Genomic DNA, 15620 nt, shown 5'->3' with positions numbered 1-15620 from the left:
GATTGACGGTGAACTGACACGCACACATAGACAACATGTTTTCTATTTCGTGTCACATGCACTAACACAATCATGCGTAGTTCATGTATACAACATTGGAACCTGTTTTCGGCCGACTGCGCAGTCCAGTGTGCGTTCGAGTGGTGGACTGCTCAGTCCGACTGAGCAGGCTAGTGTGCTCAGGCCCAATAAGAGTTATTTTGCATTTTTTACGTTGGCTGGAAGCTCGATAACGCGTAATTCAAGGAATCTCCAAAATGAAGAAATGTTATTGTTAAGAACTAAATTGACCCGATTAACAATTAATTTGCTTGGCCACTTCAATATCGGTCAGATTACCAACCATTCGGCTGACTTGGACAAAGATAATCCGCTACCCAGGTACCCGGATAAATATCGATGGCTGAGTGGAAGATCGACCTATCTCGGCAGCCAGTTCGAAAACGCTCTATCTCAAAAAACTTTTCACGATAACTAAAATAACTTATCTCCATTTGAAAATTGAAATTGAAAATTTTTAACTGAAAAGCAATATGTTGAAAACATTTTGAAATCGGAATAAAATTACGTCCACTTCCTAAATAACGGTAACTTTCAGAAATACGTAAACTATAATTCAATAATAAATATGGACGTTAATTTACTCCAAGTTGATATTTACAACAATATCTTAACCAGAAATAAGAAGAACTTTTGCGTAAGTCATATGACTTACGGTTTCGAAGTTATATTTTTGAAATCCGAGGAAAACCCCAGCTTTTCATGCAGTTTACAGAAAGGTGAAAAAACTCTACATTTATTAGGTGTGCCGGATATATTAAGTTCGGTTTCGCCCGAACTTATACTTCTTTACTTGTTAAATTATATACTATGTTTAGCAGCTAAGTTTACATTTTAACGGGTCCTGTTCTGTCGAAAAAAGTTATCCGACAGACCTTATTAAGTACATTCATTTTGTACGAATTATCGCAAAGAGGTGGACTCTATTACAAGCTTTCTCAATTTCCAACTTATTGGGCTTCGAGCCTTCGGGTCGTCGACATTCAAAATTTTTTCGAAATCCCATGATTTCACCTTTATTGTCCTCAGTTGAAATACCATTTTAATATCCTGCCTTTTGCCAATGTAAAAATATTATTTACTTAGATATTTCTTCACTCACTCTCGTCCGAAAATCTTCGTTCACGTAACTTAATTTTATTTTTAATTAAGATATAGAAAATGTCCCTTAGAGCCAGGCGAAGACTCTAGCGATGCTGGTCAATTTCTGTGAATCCCGTAACTTTTGGGGGGGCATCCTTACAACTCTACTCTGTGCGCCCAATTTTCACGCCTATTCTGTACGACTACCTCTCGTACATAACCCAGTAAATTACCGTATTACATTTCATTAACTGTAGTCCCTTTAGGCAAGTAATCAACTTTTAAATTTCGACGCTATCCAAGAAAATGGCAGCCATATTCTTTGACGAGTGCTTTTCCACTTTGAATTTCTTCCTCACTGCTTGGGTTTCAGATCATAGTAACGAGTCCAGGGTGGCGATTGCCTATCGCATGGCATTTCTCTTTGGCATCGCATTACAGAGTAGCGCCCTAGGTTTTAAACTGTTGTAAACGGTCACTATGCGGTTGCAAATTTCGTTCAAATCACTCTGACACAACCCTGAGACCCTCTCGGCTACGGTCCAAATATAAGACGATTTCTAAGACATTGTGCTTAGTCAGTTCCCAATATGTTGGTCGGAAAAAAAGAAAACTTTTGGACAGTGATTGGCCAAAAAGAAATATTTTTAAGGCAATTCGAAAATTCCGGTTCAGACATAGTATTCTTTCGGTAAAAATCAAAAGCCCGCGCGGAAAATGTGGCAAGATAGAGCTAAGCAGAACGTGCAGCGTCTGCACACAAGTAAGTAAGGCTGCAAGTAGACGTCCGTCTTGGAGCTACCGGCTTGCTTTATATCAAGTTGTAGGCAGGAGTTGGAGTCCCTCCCCAAATACATTTGTCATTCCCTCCATCGAGCAAACTTAAAAATTCAGCCACCATTGCAATACGTTCTATAACGGACTAAGACTGATCGGTATCGAAACATGCTAAACTGTGGCACCACATAAGATAGAACTCTAGCAGATATAAAAAACTTCAAAACTAGACTAGGCGCTTCCTTAAGACTAGGATGAACAAAAAAGGTACAATCAGAGAGTTTGGCAAATCCAAATAAATTTGTTTGTTAAGGACTTTAACTGTTAAACAAACTACCCGAAGCTGGTGGTTTTGACGCTTATTGCGCTGCGCAAACAATCCGTTATACTAAGGGTTTTGTACACAGCTTTGCAAAAGGGTGAACCCGTAAGCATTTTCTACCCCATTTCGAAATCAGTTGAGAACGCGTCATGGCGCCAGTTCCTCTTAGCTTCTTCGTTGTCATGGGTTTAACTATTATGGTTACCAAATCAAATACCATTTTCAAACGCTGCAACTGTTTCCACAAAACTGCAGTTACCATTTAGTCGTGTTCGACGGTTGTACCACTTTGCTCTCGCTTATCCTTGCCGCTAATAAATAATGTCCAATCACTACTACAATGACCTTTGGCACCAGGCGCAGCACGAAGTTGATCTTTTAGCAATCGCCGATGAGCAGCAGGGACAGAATTTCGAGACTGCGCTCGCCGCTCTGGCTTCGGCCCTGCCGGATGTAGAAGCAGTGACCGACCCAAAAAAGCTTATTCAGTCTACTGTCTATGAGTTCTATTTACGCTATATCGGCATCGCTAATCGTCTGGAGGAAGTTTACGACAAAATGATACAACCACAGAAGCGACTCTTGGTGCGCAAGCTACTCGACGCGTGCTTGGGGCGCGTTATTGAGCTTAAACATGATCTGGTCAATATCGATTTAATGGAGTTCAATTACAACGACGCGGTTGTTATACGGCTGCAACTAACGCCCATGGATACTGAGCTGCATATACCGCGCTACTTTCTACGCGAACGACAACAAGAAATCGAGCAACGCAATCGTACCATGCACGAAATACTCATCAAGCTGGGTTGGTTAGAAGAGCATCCGAGTGAAGAGAAGCTAAGTGAAATCGAGGCTATACGTCTCTTGCAGATGCATGAGCGCGCGCGCCAGGGAAGGTTACGAGCGCATTTCATGAAAGAGATACGCATGCTGAAGGATAAGGGCAAGGCAGAGGAGAAAGGCAAGGAGCGCAGCGATATGGGTCTCTTGGCCGCCATGAAGATACAGAAGGTGTGGCGCGGCCATACCGCGCGCCGCATCACGCGCAGACGAAAGCAAGAAGAAATGATTTTGATCGGCATGGTGCCGCCTACCGCGGCGATGCTAAAGAGACGTGCCGAAAAGGAGGACAAGCTAAATAAGGTAGTTGTTAGTGGTAGTGAACTTATCACAGCTCAAGTTACCCTATATTTGTTTATTTGCTTTCACGTAGATTTACGAGCGTCGCTATGCAACACAAGCGGCCTACAAACAGAAACTGGAATCATCCGTAGTAGCTGTGCGCGCGGACATAAAGTCCAAGCAGGGTGCTACAATAACCGAGGACATAACCGATGAGTTACGCGCCTGGATCAAGGATTGTTACGAGAAAACGGGCAAATTGCCAGAATTTCCGAGCGAGGACCAAGGCGGTTCGCTGCATATCTTCAGTCGGCCAGGTATGATATGTTTATCTTTCTGCAACCTCAACAGGCGTTTAGTGGAGATCCAATTTCTAATTTTCATTTTATTAATTTTTAGGCACTGAAAGCGAGCTGAGCCGCTCTTCAGCGCGCTCCTCAAAGGAGTCGCGCAAGACCAAGGACAAATCAAAATCGCCAGCGCGTAGCGGGGACTTGAACGTTTTGGATAACCAGGCGGAAGGGGAAAATTTTCAACCTGGCCAAACTGTGCTTCTCGCTGATATCAAAACGGCAATTGAAGAGTAAGTCGCGCATGGAAAAAAAACACGGTTATCACAAACGAGATCCTAAACAGACTGAGTTTGTCTAAGGAAAAAAGAAATGCTTACTTTTTTAGTCTTAATTAATTAATTATTTAGATTTTTTATTAGACGTATTAGACGTAGACAGATATTGTCGGTCGTATGGAAAAGTAGCTTATGTCGAAATGCTGGCTTTAGTATAAATCGGCATTCGCAGCATACGATTGCGAATAACTTACTGGCGCTGAGCCATTGAACAACTTTTGGCAAATAAACGTGCAAGAAATAGTTCCGATAGTCAATATTCTTATTAAATTCCATCAAAAAAACCTTGTCATTCAAAGAATAAAGGGAATGCCGCATTATACTAAGCCTTTCGACATAAGCTACTTTTGCATACAAACACAGACATCTGCATATCCACCTATATCTAGATTCAATGAAGTCTGGCGTAACAAAGACGAAGCCGGCAACCTGGCTCAAGCGCAGTACGATGACATGATATACAATGAAAAATATCTGGAGGTAGAGCACGAGTGTCGACGCGCCGTGGACGAATTAATGCGTCAAGAGCTGGAATTGTTGCAGGTAAAAAAGCCATAAAATTAGCTTTTTCAGCAGCTTTTTACTTCATGCTTATCCTTTAGTCCGCCATCGGCAAAAAGATCAAGAAGAGTAGCAAGAAAACACGCCGATCCGGTAAGAAAAGCAAGAAGAAGAAAGAAAAAGATCTTACACCCGATCGTACAACTGAATCACTCTACGAGGAGCTTGTCACCAATGGCATTATACGCAAGTATCCAGAAGTGCGTCTAAGTCAATATATTGGCGACAAGGCGTTGAGCGAACGTTCTGGCACTAATCCATCGGCTGGTGACATCCGTCAGCTTCTCATCGAGTACTGCATTTTACCACTCGGCTCTGAAGCCATACGTAATTCATGCCCACTTATACGCTCAATACTGCTCGCCGGTCCGCGTGGTTCGGGCAAAAAGGCCTTGCTGCACGCTATTTGCACTGAAGTGGGCGCTGTACTATTTGACCTAACACCTGCTAATATTGTTGGAAAATATCCGGGGAAATCTGGTCTCATAATGCTTATACATTTGGTTTCCAAAGTATCGCGTCTTCTGCAGCCTGCAGTCATATATATGGGCGATGCAGAGCGACCATTTATGAAGAAGGTGCCGAAGACAGATCGCACTGATCCGAAACGCTTGAAGAAAGATTTACCACGACTGATTAAGAATATAGCGCCGGAGGACCGTGTCCTCTTCATAGGAACTTCCAACTTACCCTGGGAAGCGGATCAAAAACTTTTTCAGCAAACTTATAATCGCTTCATTTATATACCCAGACCGGATTATGGCGTACGATCGAGCGCATGGAAAGCATTGGCTAAGTATGTACAAGCGCGTATTTGACTTGTTAATAAGGATATGTATGTATATATGTAGGTATTACTTGTTTTTTTCTGAATTTCAGTGAATATACTGGTGGCTTGTCCAATTTGGACTACAGTGTAATGGCGAAAATTTCTGATGGCTACACTATCGGCTCTATTGATTCGTGTTTGAAAGAAGTATTGACATGTAAGCGTAAGCTACAGCTGCGGACACAGCCATTGACTCATGCAGAGCTTATAAACGCATTAAGGTACATAATCAAACACTTATGAAACCACTGAACCATTTGTTCCGCGATGCCTACGCATATTTTATTCCTTGACTTGTTAACTTATTCAAAATTTGTGCTACCTACTTTATTTCAGCACTCGAGATCCGGTTTATCGCGAGGAGGAAGAAGCATTTGATTCCTGGTGGTCTAAAACGCCACTCGGACGAAGGTATGAACGTGCACTAGAAATGGAGGAGGAAGCGCGTTTGGAAGAAGAGGAGAAAAATGCCAAGCAGAGCAGTAACGGCAAGAAAAAGTAAAGGAGAATTTGAGAAACTCCAAACACACTAATAAGGCATCATATTTATACAGAGATGTATTGACTTGTAACGCTGCAAATATTTACGAATAAATACATTGAAAAATTTTTGTCTACCTTCACTTAAGCTTAAACACGAATTCCTTATTACCGCTCTTGCAAATAATTTCTTGAATAAATAAACTAAATGCTTTGCTTTCACCCAATGACACATTGATTGCTGATTTCAATGTGTCCAGATTTTCATTCAAAACTGAGACCTTATCGCCTAGACACCACAGAAAACTGATGTGGAACGATGGGTCCTACGAAAAGAAAATGCTATTACTAATTATCGGCGCATTTGAACAATGACTTACTTCATAGAAGCGTTGTAACCTGTATTCTGTCATTACACCGTCCACTTTCGTCATGAGCTGATGCATTTTATCAAAGTGCATCTCATCCACTTTAAATGCTATAAAAGTGCGGGTTCGCTCTTCATTCGTGTAGATGTGTAAGCGCCTCAAGCTAATGGAAAAGCTTTTTGGAAATTAAATTGCATTAGAATGTGTTATTTCCAATTTTTCATATAGAATGCCTATTAGTTACCTGGCGGTGACTTCCAGCTTATTCCGCAAGGACTCAACAAATGAATCAATGTGATGATATTGCAACACAACAGTTCGACTCAAACTTATGTGCAAATCTTCTATTGTGTGTAAATCGTGCAGCACATCGGCCAATGCTTCTTTGCTTACTTCCTGCACATCTTCCAACTGCTCTGAATGTGCTAGTCAAATTACAAAGTAATTAAATTCTATGGTACTGTACATTCCTGAATACCTGCTATGTACACATACGTCGCCCAATTGCCACGTTCGTGTTTGAAACTACGCACTCGTCCATCGTGCTCTGCTGGATCATCTAAGTGGTCTGCACTTGTTGTTAATGCCGCCCGTTTTGCGCCCAATAATGAAAGCGCATCTGGCAAAGTTCTGTGGAGAGCAAGACATATAAATACATATAAACAAAATAAAACCAATTTCACTGTAAACATACCTCTTCAGCGCTGGGCGTTCACGAATTCTCGTAACTATTGGCGTTGGCTCTGCGATTTTACCTGGCAATAACGCTGGATTGGTGTCGCATTTGTCCGATTCATCATTGCTATCATCAGAGGAACAACTACTACCATAATTCACTAAAGCCATAGTATTGAGCGAATCCTGAAACAAATCGTTAAAGCTTCTTTTATCTAGCGTAGTCGCCTTTAGAGCGCGGATGTATACTTACTTTGGATTTCAATTTAGCATGTTGAATACTTACGTTCCGCTGGAATTTTGCTGTTGGATATTTTTTACTTGAAAATTTTAAACGAACGTACCTTTTACAAATAATTAATTATTTCTTGAATAATTGAACTGCATGCCGATTTGTTTTGTTTACGAAATAGTAGCGCAAAAGGGAAACAAGAATATTATGTTTTTCCCCAACTGTTTTCCAGCACTGATTTTACAAAATTCGCTCACTTTCACTAGTATCTCTCTAAATTTTGATCAAAATCAGCTGATTGCGGTCCGTTCATAACCTAGTGAAATTTGCAGTGCTCATTCATTCATTCACATGCAATTGCAATTCGTGTTTTAATTTGTTAATTTCGAAGTTAATAATTATCAAATTTTTATATATATACCTTCCAATTGTAAATACATTTCCGGCAAAGTGGCGTGTATAAATCAAATTGAAATATGCATTTAGGTGGTGTTTTATATGTCTATAAAGGAGAATGGGGTCTGCCGTCCATCGACTTCGATTGCCTACGAGCGTTGGTAAGAAAAATTACAGCGGAGCTGATCAGACATATGTATCTTTCAAAGAAGAAAAAGTTGCATCATACTGAACGTTTATTAGTGACATTGCGCTAAATTTTAAAGCATATGTATCTCTTTTATCAAATTGATTTTTGGTATGAGTACAAATTGTTTTGCATATTACCAAACTATGATCTATATACATGCATATTTACATTTATTAATAAACGGTTTTTATTTTTTTATTCAGTGTCTGGTTAAATTTACGCGCTGCCCTCTACAAATCGACACGAATGCCAATCCCATGCGCTCTAGCACGGGGAAACTACCTTACCTCCAAATTGGCAATAAAAGATTCTGTGGATACAGACAAATCAAGAAAGTGCTAGACAAAGAGGTGAGTAGACAGTTCATAAGACTGTTAAGTAGCTGTGTACATGAACATTTAGTGGCAGGATAGACTGCCTGGCGCCAAAACAATTCCGAAACGAAGTTGTGTGCCAATAACACTTGAATGTTTTCCTGCATATTTTAATACAATTCACAAAGTTATAACAGAAGCAATTTATTATAAATAAATAAGTTTACCTTGCCAATATACTATACATACTTATGTATGTACATATATGAATATGTATACCAAGATATATGCATGAGCGTTCTTAACTTTTAATAAGGCAACCTCTGTATCGCGATTTCATTTTAAGTACGCACGTTCAATGATCCCTAAAAGCTGCTGACTTTTTTACTCTTGTTGGATTGCTAATAATAGAAGTACACACATTCCGTTTAAAATAAGTTGCACTGTTTACAGTAAAATCCTGTTAAGTCGCACCAATCAAAAATATAAATCGGCATTAAATTGAAATGTTACTAAATTGCGTATTATATACATATTTATTATTTAATTACAGGGTTATCCAGTCGATGCTCATCTACAAGAAGAACACAAACTACTTTCACCCGCATATGCCAATTGGGTATTCACTAATCTTCATTCATACTATCATTATTTTATGTATGGCGAACCAAACAACTTCGATACCACACGCAGTCTATATGCAAAACGTACAACGTTCCCGTTTAATTTCTTCTACCCAAGCAGTTATCAGCGGGAGGCGTGTGACATTGTCATGGTAATGGGCGGTTTTGATCCGCGTGATAAGCTCGAAAATCATGACCGTGACTATGTAAGTGTTACATACATATATCGTTTTTTCTTTTCGTTAGATAAAAGATAAAACTTTCTTTTTTTAAATCTATATTTTCAAAGCTCACCACGAATGCCAAAAAATGTGTCAATCTCTTATCAAAAAAGTTGGGGAGAAAAGTATGGTTCTTTGGCGATTTCTTCAGTGAATTCGATGCTATTGTTTATTCGTACTTAGCTATTCTTTTTAAAGTAACACTGCCCAATAATCCACTACAAAATCACATAAAAGGCTGTCAGAACTTAGTGAATTTCATCAATCGTATAACAAAAGACATCTTCAGAAATGAGGGTTTCAATTCACTCAAAACCCTAAGAAGTCAGTCATCCAATGACCCATTACTAACAGCTACTGAGCGACATTTCTTGGAGTCTGAGAAGAAGACAAAAATCTTGGCTGCAATTGGCGCCGTCGTTGCAATGGGTACTTTTGCTGCTTGGCGTGGTGTCTACAAACAGGTTTGTTAATTGATAATTATAAAACATGCATGCATATTTAATCAGATGCATTTTTAACTAATATTGCAATGTATAGTCATCGCAATCATATAGCCCACCGACCGATTTGGATCCATTTTAAAAGAATATATAATTTAAAATGCCTTGCATGTAATAAATTAAGAATTTTCACTTCATCAATCAATATTTGTTTTTAACTATTCGTTAAGTTTTGGGAATAGTTATAAAATTGGAAGGTAATGAATAGTAATTATAAAGTTAACTATACAATTATAAACGTCAAAATATGCATATATGTATGTACACTCCCAATTATTTGAATAGCACACCCTTTTGATCCTCAGTATGTACATATGTACAGTGTTCATTTTTCATTTTGTTTGTTTAATATTCACTAATTTTTAAAAAACTTAAAAAAAAGGAGCAGATTATCAATTCGTCGGAATATTTTTGCACTTTGGACCAAGTTAACCGACATACATATATAATTCTTTTTTTTTTTTGTAAAGAAAAGGCGGTACCTCAGAGGTGGTCCCATGCTAATTTGGTTTAGATCCGTTCATTGGATCATGAAGAAATAATTTTTTTTTTTTTTTTTTTTTATAAAAATGTAGCATATTCTACGTGTAAATTCGGTTTAAAAATTTTATAGAAATTTAAAAAACATGTCAACAAACCTACGTACCCGAAATTTTTTTTAAATATTATTAACTTATGCACTGCAGGTCACTAGCCTAACACTCCCCCTTGTTGATGTTTTTTAAATTTGTATAAAATTTTAAAATCGGATTCACACGTACTACGTGCTACATTTTTATAAAAAATTAATGAATATTAAACAAACAAAAGGAGACTGTACATGCTGAGGATCAAACGGGCGTGCTATTCAAATGACTGGGAGTGTACATACATATGTAGAAGTGCTAATATGTTTTTGCTTATTGAAAAGCAAATAACATGAAAGTTACCTCTTCAGAGAATATTTCTACGTTTACACCTCACAACCACCAAATCCTCTTTTCAAATGCCTATTGTGTGTTTTTCGACATTTTATTTATTTTTAGTTCTCCAGTTCGAGACGTTATTACAATGATTTGGTGTATGAAGATGATGAAGCGTTAGAAGACGATGAAATGGATTAACTACCAAAAAAGAAAAAGGACGTCCATCTTTCGTAAAAGAACAAAGCGTGGAACGTTCGGATGCTTTGAAAATAATATTCTTAGTTAGAAATATACAAGGAGCTCATTATGCCGAAAATCCAAGACAAAGGTTCCAGTCTACAGCTAGAAGCTAGTTTAAGCATCATTAGGATTTCGTTTATCCAAAGGAAAAAAAAATTATAAAAGCATAAATAAATAATTTGGAAATTAAGACAAAGCTTTGAAAAAACTGTGGATGTAAGAATTTGAAAAATTAATTACAAGGATGTTTCACGGTGTTTCCAACCGATTTTACGCAGAATAAAAAACACAATTTAATTTGTATAAAAAAAAAATGTATTAAGACGCTACAGTTATTTGAAGACATGATTCAAGCATTTATGCATATCGTCGTTTAAAGTACAAAACCGCGTATCGTCATTCTGCAAAACCGCATAACTGAAATTTGCTGCCAAAAATTGGATATGCTCACACAAGCTCTTGGCTCAATCCTTATCCATTCGTCCAGAAATATACTAGCCAGAATTTCGATTGCTTTATAACAAAGAGAACCATTTTGAAATATGAGTATTTTTACTCTCTAGAAAATAAATACGCGGGTTTGTACTTTAAACGACGATATATGTACATAAACGCATACCTTAAAATTAACTAAATTTCTTAGTAGCAAAAGGTTAGATTTCAGTTATGTAAATATGCTAACAAAAGATGAACTTAATATAATTATAGTTTAAGTTTTAAGAGCATCTTGGAGCTTTCTTCTAGCCGCATTAACCCGATCCTCTTGGCGCCGTATATCGTCTTCTGACACTAGAACAGCTTGCATTAGTGGTTGTTCTGGATTCAAAAATGCCGGAGCATTTTTATTCATCTCAGTCTTTGTGGAGGCTTGTCCCATAACAGGCACGTTGAGCACATGCAATGCGGTAGCCAACGATTGCAGTACAGTCTGCTCACTAACATTTGGACCAATGGTGCGTATACTTTTTGGCAAAACGATATCTTCGAATTCTTCGCCGGTAGGATGACATGCGCGCAAACCCTCTAATCGTTTCTCCCAGAACATTTGCTTTGGTTTCTCCTGGCCACTTGTCTGTTTGGTGTTATCATTTCGAACCTTTGTATGCTCATGATTACGTACTACAGTTACTGGTTGTTTAAAAATTGACGCGGTCTGACGTATAGGCGGCACCAGTGAAGCGTCTGTGCGTGGGGCGCGACTATGACAGAAATATGTAAAAGGATATGGTTAATTATAAAGGTGGTACGGTATAGTTTTAGGAAACATCTTAACACATAAATGGCCAATAAATGCTCATCGATGAGACAAAACTATGTGCATGCAAGTGAGAAAAGCACCAAAAGTCTGGAAAAAATAAAATACAACACAGACAGATGTGGTAATTTAGCACTTGGCTGGACAGACGTATTTCGGTGTAACATTGATAGCCAATAAATGCCAATTTATCATAATTTTTCGCCATTTTCCAATTTAGTTTTCGTTTTTTTTTTTATCTAGCCATAATCTGTCATCTTATGCTGCAGTTGTTTCAATTGAAGATGTCATATTTACCAGAACAAAAGCAAATCAAGAGCATGCAACAGCATTATGATTACCGTAATTACATATGTACATATGTACTAGATTTTTCCTCTATTTTTAACAATAACTTGAACACGTTAATATTTTTGTATATTCGTCATCAAATCAAATAAAAACAAAAGATTAATTTTGCCATTCTACCTGAATTCTAATTGCTGACGAGAACTCGCAGCCGATGTAGTTGCAACGCCAGATGCGCTTGACGGGGCACAGCTGCTACTAATGGCAGTCGTATGTATGCCTTGTATACCATGGGTCTGTGATTGATTCTGAGTTTGTGATTGGGATTGGGATTGCGCCTTGTATCTGCGCTTTAATGCATTTAGCGTATTTGATGTGGTTGTTGAAGTTGGTGGTTGTAGTATGTTGGCATTTGTAGTACTAGGTAATTGTGAAGAAGATGAGGAGGAACACACGTATAGGGATGTAGTGCTACTAGCACTGCAGTGTGGGGGTGGTGGTGGCATTGATGTACTGCCACTACCACTACCACTACTGCTACTATTTGTTACACTCGAACAACGGAATAACGAAATCGATGGCGGTGGCAAGTGGCGCACGAATTTGCCGCTCTGAAAATCGAACGCACCAATGTCGATCGCATCACCAAGGTAACGCGCCAACTGTGGCTTACTTTCGATTTTCTTTCCGGTTGGGCTGGACGCCAGCGAAATAATTAGATAGTTTAAGCAGGGACATAGTGGTAATTTGTGGGAATATGCGAAATACGTGCAGGATTTGTGTTCATTTAAATTTTTAGTGTATCAGTTGAACGCATTTTTTGTGTTAGTGTGAGGGCGCAGAGGGACAGTGCGTGCGGCGTACAAGTGAATATGAGCGGTAAGGTAAGGGTGTTGGGAGATGGAAGTACATGACAAATTAGATACAATACATTATTTTAGACTATTTTTTTACTTAATTTGATGCTATATAATTATTAAGCGTTACCTGTAGTAGTATACATCAACTTTACCAGCCGATATACCAGACTTACGGAGCACTTCTTCCCGCTGCCATCCTTTCGGCAACGAATTGCAATCAACACGCTTACGTTCAATTGTTATGCTGGAATTCATTGCAATTCGAACGTTTTTAATGAGCGAAACTATATTTTTCTAGGCTGGTCAACCACTCAAGAAAGCGTCTGCGAAAAATTTGTTGAAGTTGTCAAAGTTTTTTTTTAATTTTTGTGTTTTGCTCTCTATGGTTAAATACACAGAGCGAAAATCGGGTGAAGGTGGCTGTTCTTGCGGAACACAGAGTGTCTCTTGTACAAAGCAATTTTTGTTTATGAGGCTAAGCGCACAGTGGAGCGGCGAGCAAAAAGACGAACATAGCAACGAGCCTAGCGCCCAAGGCCTTTCAATTATCATTTTTGTTACTCGACAGGTATTTTCTCATTTCGCAGAACTCTTTAGAGTAATTGTAATTGGAATTGTAATTTATTGCAGTCAAATGAAACAGACGTTCCTAACTGGCCGTCTCCACAGGATAAAATTTATTGCTGCCCAGCTGTCAACAGCGTGATGTTTGTATCAAGTGTACTATGTACGTACGTTTTTTGCACCTTGAAGGAAAACTGAGCATTTGGATCACCTGTTCCTGAAATTTGCATTAAATTTGAATGCGGGAGCAACTACATTACTGTCATTTCCAAAGTTGCCACTTTACAAGTGAATTCAAACTAAAGGATTTTATTAAAATAATATTAATCGAACGGGGTCTTGCACTATGGATTCAATTTTAGTATGGCTGTCTACAAAATAATCCATGACTTAACTTGAAAAGACGATTCCCATTCAACGGAACGAAAGAGTATAAAATTCCATCCTTTGGTTGAATTCTTCATAAACTTGGCATTTTTAATATAAAGTAGCTTAACAGAGAACTTAACAGTGGCAACACTGACCATTTCTAGTGAAAACAAAATCAAATTCACTTTATTTTTATTTTCTAGCATTTCTCCTTCGAAAAGATCTTGGAAAAACGTCTTAATAATCAACAATTTTTCATAAATATTATAATATTAATGACGCTTCTGTCTGCACTCATTTACAACAGTCGGAAGTGAAGTAATTGATAACAGGGAAAGCTCAACTTTCTAAATTCAAAGGAGAGTGGTTTTACAGCAATTTCACTTCCTTTGCACTAATCGCAAAGCGTTTAGAACGGGTAAGAGTATTGCAATTATTTCTACTGTGTTTATATTAACAATGGGAAAATATTGTTTGATATACATTCTAGTTATTATGGAGTTTACATTGGAAATATGGTTGTGGATAACGATTGCCGTTTTGGCGCATGTTGGTGTGTACGTGTTCGTGATGCGTAAGCGACCAAAAATGCTGGTTGGTCGTCATGTGGTTGTTACGGGTGGTTCACGCGGTATTGGACTTTGCCTGGCTGTGGAATGCGCAATGAAGGGAGCCAATGTAACCGTGATTGCACGCGATGAAAAACTACTGAGTAAGTTTTTGTAAGAACTATAGCATTCACTATATATGTATGTTTGTACAATGTTATAAAAAATAAGCAAGTTAATTAATCACTATTATGTTTAAAAGTTAAACTAACTAATTAAAAAAACGTCGTTCATTGGTACCATATGAGTGGTATCTTAACGTATTGGCTGCTTCAAAAATAGTTTTACAATTCTTATCTTATCTTTCTGTTTAGGTGGTGCTGTGGCGTTAATGGAAGTCATACGTCAAGTTCCTGAACAAAAATTTCAGTACCGTTGCTTAGATATTGCCTCTAATTATGACGAGGTCGCAAATGCTCTAGCTGAAATGGAAAAAGCGTTTGGAGATATCTATATGTTAGTCAATTGCGCTGGTATGGCGATTTGCGGCGTATACGAGGATGTATCTGTAGAGGATGCGCACAAGCTAATGGATGTAAATTACTGGGGAAGTTACAATTGCACACGCTATGTATTGCCAAAAATGAAGCAAGCGCGCGAAGGTATCATTGTGTTCACCTCATCGCTGGCAGCTCTGTTTGGCATTTATGGCTATGGACCTTATACCGCCTCAAAATACGCTGTGCGTGGCATGGCCGAGACGATCGCAATGGAAACGCGTCATCTGGGTATATTAGTCACACTAGCATTGCCAGCGGACACTAAAACGTCTGGTTTTGAAAACGAACAGAAAACCAAACCAAAGGAAACACAAATTATATCCGGTGGCGGAGGCTTGGCCGAACCGCAGCAAGTGGCAAAATGTATTCTTCACGATGCTTTGGTAAATTATAAATAAATAAGTTTTTAGTTTCATTCGATAAATTTCTCCTTTTTGTAGCGAGGTAATTTTATATCGATTTTGGGTGCTGAAAGCTGGTTCCTTACTCTACTAGGAGGTGGACTCTTCCGTTGGGGCGGTTTCTTTCAAAACATTATACATGCCCTTTTATTGGGTCCACTGCGAATTGTTGGGTGCTTTTTGCATTTGCATTTCGAACGGATCATCAAGAATTGTGCAAAAGAAAAGAAGGAATGATGGGGG

General features: G+C 38.5%; 5 protein-coding genes across 8 annotated transcripts; 3 read left to right on the top strand and 2 right to left on the bottom strand.

Moving 5' to 3' along the window:
• Positions 1-2245: 2245 nt before the first annotated feature.
• Positions 2246-5996, top strand: LOC118751161 (dynein regulatory complex protein 11-like). Its single transcript, XM_036485931.1, has 7 exons — positions 2246-3388; positions 3459-3684; positions 3767-3950; positions 4385-4538; positions 4598-5352; positions 5436-5606; positions 5722-5996. The coding sequence occupies exons 1-7, from the start codon at positions 2564-2566 to the stop codon at positions 5885-5887; spliced, it is 2481 nt and encodes an 826-aa protein (XP_036341824.1). The 5' UTR covers positions 2246-2563; the 3' UTR covers positions 5888-5996.
• LOC118751163 (U6 snRNA phosphodiesterase-like) lies at positions 5923-7648 on the bottom strand. Of its 3 annotated transcripts, none has more exons than XM_036485936.1 (7): positions 7562-7648; positions 7162-7456; positions 6928-7094; positions 6712-6863; positions 6478-6658; positions 6246-6396; positions 5923-6191 (listed from the first exon to the last, which is right to left on the bottom strand). In XM_036485936.1, the coding sequence occupies exons 3-7, from the start codon at positions 7077-7079 to the stop codon at positions 6006-6008; spliced, it is 822 nt and encodes a 273-aa protein (XP_036341829.1). In that variant the 5' UTR covers positions 7080-7094; positions 7162-7456; positions 7562-7648; the 3' UTR covers positions 5923-6005. The 3 variants fall into 3 exon arrangements, with proteins under 3 accessions (XP_036341829.1, XP_036341828.1, XP_036341827.1); XM_036485935.1 differs by having other exon boundaries at positions 6246-6408; positions 6478-6649; XM_036485934.1 differs by having other exon boundaries at positions 6246-6408; positions 7562-7647.
• LOC118751162 (metaxin-1 homolog) lies at positions 7479-10501 on the top strand. 2 transcript variants are annotated; one of them, XM_036485932.1, is made up of 5 exons: positions 7479-7697; positions 7930-8076; positions 8594-8869; positions 8953-9348; positions 10413-10501. In XM_036485932.1, the coding sequence occupies exons 1-5, from the start codon at positions 7617-7619 to the stop codon at positions 10488-10490; spliced, it is 978 nt and encodes a 325-aa protein (XP_036341825.1). In that variant the 5' UTR covers positions 7479-7616; the 3' UTR covers positions 10491-10501. The 2 variants fall into 2 exon arrangements, with proteins under 2 accessions (XP_036341825.1, XP_036341826.1); XM_036485933.1 differs by lacking the exon at positions 7479-7697 and adding an exon at positions 7811-7834.
• A 739-nt stretch (positions 10502-11240) lies between these two features.
• Positions 11241-13271, bottom strand: LOC118751164 (methyl-CpG-binding domain protein 2-like). Its single transcript, XM_036485937.1, has 2 exons — positions 13063-13271; positions 11241-11731 (listed from the first exon to the last, which is right to left on the bottom strand). Exons 1-2 carry the CDS (start codon positions 13188-13190, stop codon positions 11242-11244), a joined length of 618 nt encoding a protein of 205 aa, XP_036341830.1. The 5' UTR covers positions 13191-13271; the 3' UTR covers position 11241.
• A 750-nt stretch (positions 13272-14021) lies between these two features.
• Positions 14022-15620, top strand: LOC118751157 (3-ketodihydrosphingosine reductase-like). Its single transcript, XM_036485924.1, has 4 exons — positions 14022-14286; positions 14359-14580; positions 14791-15359; positions 15417-15620. The coding sequence occupies exons 2-4, from the start codon at positions 14364-14366 to the stop codon at positions 15612-15614; spliced, it is 984 nt and encodes a 327-aa protein (XP_036341817.1). The 5' UTR covers positions 14022-14286; positions 14359-14363; the 3' UTR covers positions 15615-15620.

The sequence above is a fragment of the Rhagoletis pomonella genome, unplaced genomic scaffold (assembly GCF_013731165.1).
Source record: "Rhagoletis pomonella isolate Grant_MI unplaced genomic scaffold, Rhpom_1.0 Rhpom_scaffold_00571, whole genome shotgun sequence".
Taxonomy (NCBI): domain Eukaryota; kingdom Metazoa; phylum Arthropoda; class Insecta; order Diptera; family Tephritidae; genus Rhagoletis; species Rhagoletis pomonella.
This window is presented reverse-complemented; position numbering and strand designations above follow the sequence as displayed.

Excerpts from the sequence above, each read along its gene's own strand:
- LOC118751164 (XM_036485937.1), bottom strand. The coding sequence starts at position 13,190 with ATGAATTCCAGCATAACAATTGAACGTAAGCGTGTTGATTGCAATTCG. Across the intron at positions 11,732-13,062 it reads GTTGATGTATACTACTACAG|TCGCGCCCCACGCACAGACG; the intron begins GTAACGCTTAAT and ends TTTCTGTCATAG.
- LOC118751162 (XM_036485932.1), top strand. The coding sequence starts at position 7,617 with ATGCATTTAGGTGGTGTTTTATATGTCTATAAAGGAGAATGGGGTCTG. Across the intron at positions 8,077-8,593 it reads AGAAAGTGCTAGACAAAGAG|GGTTATCCAGTCGATGCTCA; the intron begins GTGAGTAGACAG and ends ATTTAATTACAG. Across the intron at positions 9,349-10,412 it reads GGCGTGGTGTCTACAAACAG|TTCTCCAGTTCGAGACGTTA; the intron begins GTTTGTTAATTG and ends ATTTATTTTTAG.
- LOC118751157 (XM_036485924.1), top strand. The coding sequence starts at position 14,364 with ATGGAGTTTACATTGGAAATATGGTTGTGGATAACGATTGCCGTTTTG. Across the intron at positions 14,581-14,790 it reads ACGCGATGAAAAACTACTGA|GTGGTGCTGTGGCGTTAATG; the intron begins GTAAGTTTTTGT and ends CTTTCTGTTTAG. Across the intron at positions 15,360-15,416 it reads GTATTCTTCACGATGCTTTG|CGAGGTAATTTTATATCGAT; the intron begins GTAAATTATAAA and ends TCCTTTTTGTAG.
- LOC118751161 (XM_036485931.1), top strand. The coding sequence starts at position 2,564 with ATGTCCAATCACTACTACAATGACCTTTGGCACCAGGCGCAGCACGAA. Across the intron at positions 3,389-3,458 it reads AGGAGGACAAGCTAAATAAG|ATTTACGAGCGTCGCTATGC; the intron begins GTAGTTGTTAGT and ends GCTTTCACGTAG. Across the intron at positions 5,353-5,435 it reads GCATGGAAAGCATTGGCTAA|TGAATATACTGGTGGCTTGT; the intron begins GTATGTACAAGC and ends TCTGAATTTCAG.
- LOC118751163 (XM_036485934.1), bottom strand. The coding sequence starts at position 7,079 with ATGGCTTTAGTGAATTATGGTAGTAGTTGTTCCTCTGATGATAGCAAT. Across the intron at positions 6,864-6,927 it reads GAACGCCCAGCGCTGAAGAG|AACTTTGCCAGATGCGCTTT; the intron begins GTATGTTTACAG and ends TGCTCTCCACAG. Across the intron at positions 6,192-6,245 it reads GGTTACAACGCTTCTATGAA|GACCCATCGTTCCACATCAG; the intron begins GTAAGTCATTGT and ends TTCTTTTCGTAG.